The sequence below is a fragment of the Doryrhamphus excisus genome, linkage group LG9 (assembly GCF_037039965.1).
Source record: "Doryrhamphus excisus strain RoL-2023G ecotype Guam linkage group LG9, RoL_Dexc_Guam_v1.1, whole genome shotgun sequence".
Taxonomy (NCBI): Eukaryota; Metazoa; Chordata; class Actinopteri; order Syngnathiformes; family Syngnathidae; genus Doryrhamphus; species Doryrhamphus excisus.
This window is the reverse complement of record NC_136365.1, coordinates 21422872-21431797: the sequence shown is the minus strand read 5'-3', so window position 1 is coordinate 21431797 and position 8926 is coordinate 21422872. Positions and strand designations below refer to the sequence as shown.

At 44.5% G+C, this 8926-nt stretch overlaps 1 protein-coding gene across 2 annotated transcripts in view; it reads left to right on the top strand.

Annotated features, from left to right (window-relative positions):
- The first annotated feature begins 1014 nt into the window (after window positions 1-1014).
- The window catches only part of usp34 (ubiquitin specific peptidase 34), a 29183-nt gene continuing 21271 nt past the window's right edge, over window positions 1015-8926 (top strand). For both annotated transcript variants that reach the window (XM_058069962.2, XM_058069951.2), the window contains exons 1-10: window positions 1015-1372; window positions 4451-4541; window positions 5530-6067; window positions 6167-6217; window positions 6389-6538; window positions 6604-6671; window positions 7830-8022; window positions 8147-8208; window positions 8302-8383; window positions 8453-8545. In XM_058069962.2, the coding sequence (XP_057925945.2) occupies window positions 1330-1372; window positions 4451-4541; window positions 5530-6067; window positions 6167-6217; window positions 6389-6538; window positions 6604-6671; window positions 7830-8022; window positions 8147-8208; window positions 8302-8383; window positions 8453-8545 (1371 nt within the window). In that variant the 5' untranslated portion in view covers window positions 1015-1329. The remainder of the gene's footprint in view (window positions 1373-4450; window positions 4542-5529; window positions 6068-6166; window positions 6218-6388; window positions 6539-6603; window positions 6672-7829; window positions 8023-8146; window positions 8209-8301; window positions 8384-8452; window positions 8546-8926) is intronic.

Genomic DNA, 8926 nt, shown 5'->3' with positions numbered 1-8926 from the left:
GGAAGTGTTTGTGAAAGTGTCTTAGTACTCTTTGACTATAAAGTTGGCTATTTTTACAAACTTACTGTCAGACTTTGCTTTGTGCTCATGAAAGAACACGGACTTACCTGCTGGGAAACATGCAAACTCCACACAGAGATGCCTAATGGAGATTCAAACTCTGAAAGTCTCCGGGACCGGATGGTGTATCCCGGTCACCATCCATCCTAGCCCCCAAGAAACCCTCCATCTCTGGATTACATGACTGCAGACCTGTGGCCCTGACATCTCAGACCCTGTGCTGGACCCCCCCCTGCAGTTTGCCTACAGGACAATCCAGCAACATCTTGACTGCTTGTGGACTCGGCGTTTGACACCGTCATCCCTCACCAGAAGCCCTCCCAGCTCACTGTCCCAGATCCACTGACGGGTGGAGGCTGTGGAGCATCACATCCAGCATGTGGACCACCAGCACCGGAGTCCCCCAAGGTTATGTTTTCTCTCCACTGCTCTTTTCCCTCTCCGCTAATGGAGAGGAGGGGGAAGCGTAGCTGCAGCTGTTAGCGCTGTTTAGCCTTGAGCATCCACTGCGGCTCAAGGAGGTCAAGGAGGCGGGCGCCTCTGGGTAAAGGCGTATTTGGAGGTCGAAAGGTGGGCTTCTTGGCAGGTTTAGAAACAATATCCCTTTATTGGTCATTCTGAATTGATCAATTTTATACATTCATACATATTTAATGTATTGATATTTGTAATTTTATATAACATTGTTATTTTCAGCACTCCCCTCTGCTCTTTGTTCAGGCTGCATTTGTAAATAAGAATTTGTTCTTAAATTGCTTTCGTGGGTAAATAAAGATAAAATAAAAATAATTTTATTCATTCATTCGTTGATTTTCTACCGCTTATTGTTTTCACAAAAGTTTTTCTTTTTGATGCCTTAAACCTCGTGCTCGGACCGACGTCACAGCAGGCTCTCGCGACACTGCCGAAGAAAGCCGAAGGAGAGCACGCGACGAGACGGAAGCCGCCGAAGAGCGCACACGCTGCGTCAACCCCCCACCCCTCCTGTTTTAAACATGGCCGCCGTGTCCACTCTGCCAACTAAGTAACGTCCAGCCTGCAAAGTGGTCGTCTTCCTGCTGCCTTTCTTTGCCGCTCAGGTGGCGAATGTCAACGGCGCTTGGATGCGAAGCGCCTTGACCAGCTCGCTGCTTGGCTCGCTTTTAGCTTCACCTTCAGCAGCCGCTGCCTCCACTGGGCCATTTTTTAAAAAGAGCCAAGTGTCAGCCGGGAAGTGTTTCGAGAGCGATGGTTTGACTTGGAGCACTCCAGCTGTCCTCTTCATGAACAATGTGTGAAAACTGCGCCGAGCTGGTGGAGGTTTTAAATGAAAGTAAGTGAAGACATTCATGTTAGCAGACGAGATGATGTTAGCTCGGTAGCTAAGTTAGCTTCATACAACTTTGCGCTCTCTTCATCTGTTCGTCTTTTCTCTCCACTTGAGCGACAGTCGATGTTTTCGTATTGTTGTTGCTTACCGTCAACATGGACTTGACGTATGTCCTCTACATGTGCATACAAATGTAATATTTCTTCCACATTCCAAATTTGGGCCTGTCTGTCAAAACAGCCAACACAACTCAGCAAGCTAGCAAACCAGACGCCCCTTATTTGGCACTAAATCCTTCTTTTCTCTGGGTGTCATTGCAGTAGTGGACACATGGATTGCTAATTGTTTAGTACTGTGAACGGCAGTGATGTTTAAAACATGACTGAGCTGTTGAAATGTTAGCTTCTTCAAGATGAAAGTTAGCCAGCTAGCTAGCTTAGCTAGCGAAGTAGGCTGACTTTGTTTGATGAGTTTGTCAGCTCAGCCAGCTAGCTGTCCTCTCGCCTTGCACCCTTTGTTTTGGGACTGTCCACAATGGCCGCATAACCGTCATGGAGACGCTCCATAACACAACTGCCGCTAAATCGATGCTGTGGATGTCTTATTTTGGGAGGCTCTTTAAGCTAAATAGTCGTGTAAAGCTAGCTGCGACTAAGCTAGCCTCGCACATTAATGGCTCATTTTGGCAAATGGCTTATCGTTTACACACGGCGATGTTGCTATGTAGATACATTTTAGTTTTGGACTCCAAATGCACATATAAATGTTACACATTATTGCTTGAATCGCTGCTCTGAATGCAATGTGCTGTCTCAGCGGCGTCAAGTGAGGACAGTAAATGTAAACACAAGCCTCAATAGCTGCAAGTAGCTAGCCACGCTATGCTAACTGGGCCTAGCTTTACTCAAAGCTGTTCAAATATGCTTCCATTGTGTGTCGGTCAGCTTGTGTGTCTTCAGCCTGGGAATTTGTCCCATTTGTACTCATTTAAATAAAGTTGGCTCTGAATATTTACGTAACTCCATTATAGTGTTTAGTGTCTTTGCTTTGTGGTGTTGCTTGTGTAACTTTTGTGTTACTGCTGCAGCTCAATGTAAACAACACACAAGTTCAATGTTGTTGTCTTATTTTGGTGTATTTAATTCGATGCAGTATGGCAGAGAATGCTGGTTATAGTGGAAATAATCTGTTCCAGGGTCAAATTGCGGCTGTCAAAACTCTAAGTGTACAGGTGATGATGTAACTTGTATTTTAACAGTAAGCCTCACGTGTGTGTGTAAAAAGAAGTTATGTCATGTTAATAGCACACAATGTTTAAGGAAAACTGCACTTTTGAATTTAATTTTGCCCACAATCCTTATGTGAGACGTGAAAACAAATCTGTGTGTTCTAAAGATATAAAAACAGATAAAAAGAGAGCTCGTTGCTGCATGTAATGTGATCCACTTATGTCGACTACAAAGACTGCTATTAAAGCACCTCCGACAAGGTTTTTATCGTTTTATATACATGCTGTGACCATGTAGTAACAGGTACATTCATGATAACATGTAATAATATTATTAAATAAAATACAAAACGTGCTTTGCTCTAATATGTAGTGTTACCTCTTTGGTAGTGGTCGGAGGCAAGGTGTCAGTACACCGGTAGCGTAGTTTGATCGGCGTAACAACGTCTCAGGTCTCAGGTTAATATGCATTATATGTAAATGGAGCATTGTTGTTGCCTTTTAGAGGTTCTTTTGGACAGGCATTAATGACCGGTCTCCATCAGTTTTTATATCTTTTGATCTCGCAGAAAAGAGACGTGTTCGTGTTTCACGTGAGGATTGCGGATGATGGGCACCCCCGTTTGCAGCAAAGTAAAAAAACAAACAAACATAAAAGCAAAACTGTTCCTGTCTGAACTGAACTCTAGTTTTGTGATGTCTACCAGGACATTTCATGGAACGCTTACATTTTGTTTGGATATATAAAAATGTAATGATGGGATGGACGCTGATACTTTTTTTTTTTACATTAAAAATGCTAAAAGTAATTCAATGTATGTCACCATATGCTAACCTACTTCAACACAATATCTTGGTAGGCCCGTCACAACAATCAATAAATCAATAAGTTGCATGATAAATAAAAACGACCTCGGATATGTTGACATATGCATGCGTACTTTCCTCCTCTGTGATAGGCCGACATCTTAGCTTTGTGTTATTGCAGACAAAGCAAATTACATAATATATAGCGATATAAGGGATGGCCAAAACTAAAGGCGGTGTAAATTCTGATAAAGTGTCCAGCTGTTTGTTGCTATAAAAGAAGCCATTAAGGGTGCATATATTTTAAGGAGGAGATGGTGGGGTGTTCAGCCGTGGGGGCTCAATGTGTGCGACTGGCAGCTCCATATGTTGTGTGCCGATGACCTTTGACCCCAGAATTGCTGCCGCTGCGTGTGTGAGAGACACAAAAACCCTGTTTACAACCTTAAGCTCCGCCCCTCTGTTCCCGGCTCCTCCAGTGATTAGGTATAGCTCTGTGTGGTGACAAGTGTGCGCAGTCATGGCCACAAGCTTTAAGAATGACACAAATATTAATCTTCAAAAAGGTTGCTGCTCTGTTTTTATGATGGCAATTTGCATATGCTTTAGAACGTTATGAAGAGTAATAAGATGAATGGCGATTCATTGCTAAATTGTGTTAAACTTTGTCCCCAAAAACAATTTCCACTGCATTTCAGCCCTGCCACAAAAGGACCAGCTTGTATCATGTTAGTGTTTTTATGTTTTTAACATAGGTGAGTGTTGACAAGGACGAAGGCTGGAGATGACTCTCATCCGGTTTGAGTGAGAATAACTGTAAACTTCAAAGAAAAACACTTTTCGGGGGAAATTTTGCCCATCATTACAATACTTTGTGAGACATGGACTCGTGTCTTTCTCTTTTGTGTGTTCTAACGATATAAAAATGGATAAAGACACAGCTAAGAATGCATCATGATTAGCTTTGTATATGGTGTACTTTAATGAAGGGCTAACGGGTCTCGGGTGTCTAGATGTTTGTCAACATCTCTGTACTGGCTCCTCAGTTTCAGATGCAGACGGCAGCGAGGGCGGCTTCCAGCTGAAGAAAGATCATGCACTGCGAGTGTTGGCTCACATCAGCTCGTGGACACAGAGGTCAGCACCGCTTTCTGTCACCCGTGGGACTCGGACTTCGGCTCAATTAGCCTTTCCCATTACCGCTTTGCCCTTAAAACAAACAGAGTAAAACTATTAACTCTTTGTAAATACAGTTATAATAGTAACAGGAGCATAGTAAAAGTGTGCTGGAAACCAGTAGAGTCCCCGACCACACTTGGGGGTCACCACTTGATTCTCGTGAGCGTGCAAAACCTAGCGGTATAATAATAATATGACTATAAAGCAATATTTTGAGCCACAACTGAAATCATAAGTGTACAATTAGCCAACACAATGACAACCAGCTCCTCTTCTCATCATGGAAGCTTCAGGGGATTCTCATTTTGACCGCTTTTCCAGTGTACATGTGACGTGAATTCACTCATTTGATTGGCTGATTTCACATTTACAATTTGGATCATGGAAAGAACGGCAAGAAGTACAGTGAACCAAGATCTGGACCTGATTTCAGTTTATACTAAAGTTCTGTTGCTGAAAACAATCACTTTTTCTACCTTTTCTTGACATGAATATATTTGGGTCAAAATTCACCCCAACACCATACATGTTTCTTTAGTGATTAATACTAAAATGAGAAAATAAATAAAACTAATTGATTTAGGAGATATGTTTTATAGCCCTCAGTAATAGCCAGGTAAGAAAAGAACCTTCAATTTATGAATATGATTTTCAGTTTACCATTTTTGGAAATTAAAATGGAGGGGTATAGTGACAAAAAAAGGCCTACATGCGCACAACAAAAGTATTAAAAGCAACATTTTCACGGATGAGGAAGCCTAAGAAGGTAACCAAGACATGAGAAGCAAATTTGATGTTAACTTATTGTTTTTAGTGTATTTTATAGCTGATTTAATACACGGGTCAAAACATAAGAGATGATACCAGAAATGAGGTTAAGATCCTTTGAATGTCCATTGCTGGGTCAATGCAAGCGCACCCTCACAACTTCCTGTTTTGTCCACAGACAATGTCTGTGCTGCTTCAAGGAGTACAAGCACTTGGAGGTCTTCAACCAGCTGGTGTGCGCTCTCATCAACCTGGTCATCGTCCAGATCAGCAGCCTCAGGGACCGTCTCTGCAGCGTTCAGGACTACGGCCACAAGGGAAGCTTATCAGGCGCCGCTGCGGAGGAGGAGGCAGTGTCTGAAGAGCACGAGTCCGTCCCTCAGCCGGCTTCACCCGGGGAGGACGAGCCTGTCAATGTAGAGCGGGATTCTGCTGAAGAGGACGCTGACACTCCAGACTTGAACCAGAAGCAGAGCCATGGGTGCAATCTATCGGGAGAAACCCAGATGGAACCAGGGACCGGTGAGAACGCCGGCAGGTCTCAGGTTGCTGATGGCCGCTTGTCGGCGGGCGGTGTCGGACATGATGGCCATGACCCCTTTAGATCATGGAGCACAGAGGAAAGAGAGAAACTGCTGCTGTGCGCTGCCAAGATCTTTCAGATCCAATTCCCTCTTTACACTGCCTACAAACACAACACACACCCCACCATCGAGGTTGGTCCTGCAAAATGCACCCCCCACCGCACCCTCCATGAGTGTCATTGTCATTCACTTTCCCCAGCTGACCAATCAGACTATTTCTCTATCTTCTAGGACATATCCGCTCATGAAAGCAACATCCTTGGCTCCTTCTGTGACATGAACGTAAGAGGAACGCCTTTATCATCTAACCTTAAATATGTGATACCTAGCTTCTCATCAGTACAGTATCAATAAAGAAATGGATAATTATCTGGTTAGATCATCTACTTTGGGAACGTCAGGTGTTTGGAAAGTAAAAGCTGTAAACGACTCCCCTTGTGATGCTGTGTCCAGGACGTGGAGGTCCCACTACACCTGCTGCGTTACGTGTGCCTCTTCTGCGGGAAGCACGGCTTGTCCCTCATGAAGGAGTGCTTCGAGTCGGCCACACCGGAGAGCCTGCCTTTCCCCATCGCGCACGCCTTCATCACCATCGTCTCCAACGTGAGTAACCCTAACCCTAACCCCCCCACTACAACACCAATGACATGGTTTTTGTTTGTGTGCAGATCCGAATATGGCTGCACATTCCTGCAGTCATGCAGCACATCATCCCGTTCCGCACATATGTCATACGGTGAGTGTTCCATACATGATTACAAGCTACGATTTTTTAACGACTTATTTGTACTTAAGTATTTCCATGTACAGTTTGAGGCAGCACGCATTCATAACTGTCGTGAGATGAGATTCATTCATTTTCTACCGCTTTTTCGCGGGGGTGCTGGAGCCTATCCCAGCTGTCTTGGGTCGAGAGGCGGGTACACCCTGGACTGGTGGCCAGCCAATCACGGGGCACATATAGACAAACAACCATTCACACTCACATTCATACCTATGGACAATTTGGAGTGGCCAATTAACCTAGCATGTTTTTGGAATGTGGGAGGAAACCCACGCATGCACGGGGAGAACATGCAAACTCTACACAGAGATGGCCGAGGGTGGAATTGAACCCTGGTCTCCTAGCTGTGAGGTCTGGCGAGATGAGATTTTACCAATAATTCTAACAAATGTGGTTTTTGCTGTCTACTTTTTTCATTGTAATTTCGAGTGCGCGTTACCTTGCATTGTTCCTCATGAGGCTTCGTTGCTGCAGTGTGTTTATGCTAGCAACCCCGCCCCCCCCCCCCCCCCCCCCACAGAGGCGAAGCAACTGTATGACTGACAAGGGTCTCACGCCGTTGTATTAAACGCTGTTCTATAAAGCATGGGGGTGCTAAATCAATGCAAAGAGTTAATTCTCTTCCTGCCTGTTTGGAGGCAAGAGGAATGCAACATAAGTCATTCATAATTCATTATAAACAATAGCAATAATTCTTTTATGATGGATTTCTGATTCAACCTAGAATGCTGTTCTTTGATTGATAAGTCAGGTGTCACATGTCTCCTGGTTGAAATTCAAGGCGTGGTTCGTGTCTCTTGTCAAACCTCCAAATTCACACAGCCCGGTGTGGTTGTGAGAGAGAGAGAACTGTGGTCACCATAGCAACCGTTTCCAGGCCTCCAGCAAAGCTCTCCTCACGTGACCCTGGAAGAGGCAAAGCAGGTCATGTGACTCACTTAAAAAGGAACATTGTTCATCAGAATCACACAAGCATTTTGAACCGAGATCTCCTTGCTTATCCCAAACAAGATGAGCACTCCTGAGTGTGTACTGATTGCGTGCTCGGTCATAATTCCCTCTCCAAACTGCCATTTTGACCGTCAAAGATGTCCTCCCCGTGGTCGGCAGGTACCTGTGTAAGCTGTCAGACCAGGAGCTGCGCCAGAGCGCGGCACGCAACATGGCCGACCTGATGTGGAGCACGGTGAAGGAGCCACTGGACAGCGCACTGTGCTTCGACAAGGAGAGTCTGGACCTGGCCTTTAAGTACTTCATGTCGCCCACACTGACCATGCGTCTGGCCGGCCTCAGCCAAATTACTGTGAGTCAACATGGACACAATTGAGGACTGTAGCATTACACTTATACATCATGGCAGATCATAGCAAACCCAGGATGCTACGAGCAGTACAGCGACTCACTCGAACGCTCGTTTTCTTCCACAGAACCAACTCCACACTTTCAACGACGTGTGCAACAACGAGTCTTTGGTGTCTGACACAGAAACGTAAGTTAATGTGTGACGAGGGTCCAGCTGGCTTGTCACTGAGTGACCGTGGTGTTCCACTGTTGTTCCACTGTTGTTCCACTGTTGTTCCAGGTCCATAGCAAAGGAACTAGCCGACTGGTTGATCCACAATAACGTGGTGGAGCATATTTTTGGACCTAATTTGCACATCGAGGTGAGAGCTTTGTTGAAGATGGCCGCATTCTAGCTACGTTTTAACCACCGTATTAATATAATGTTTCAGATCATTAAACAGTGCCAAGTGATCCTTAACTTCCTGGCTGCAGAAGGCCGACTCAGCACGCAGCACGTGGACTGCATCTGGGCCGCCGCTCAGGTGAGACCGACACATTTGAGGCTGTCATGTTTTCTGCTCGTCATTTTGTATGATCATTTAGGGGTGTCCTGATCCAATACTGATATGCGATATCGATATGATATTAGCCAAATTATATTGGATTGCATCTAAAACAGGGGTCTCAAACTCAATTTACCTGGGGCCCACTGGAGCTAGGGTCTGGGCAAGGCTGGGCTGCATCAGGTTTCCCCCCAAAAAAAACAAAACGCATTTATTAAAAACAGAAAAATATACAAACTTTTTCAGCTCTGATAAAACATTCCAGTGTTCTCAAATATCTTAATTTTTATTGTTCTGCACAAAATAAGATGAAAAATAAATAAACAAATCAAGAATAAAGAAAATCAATCAGTAATAAAT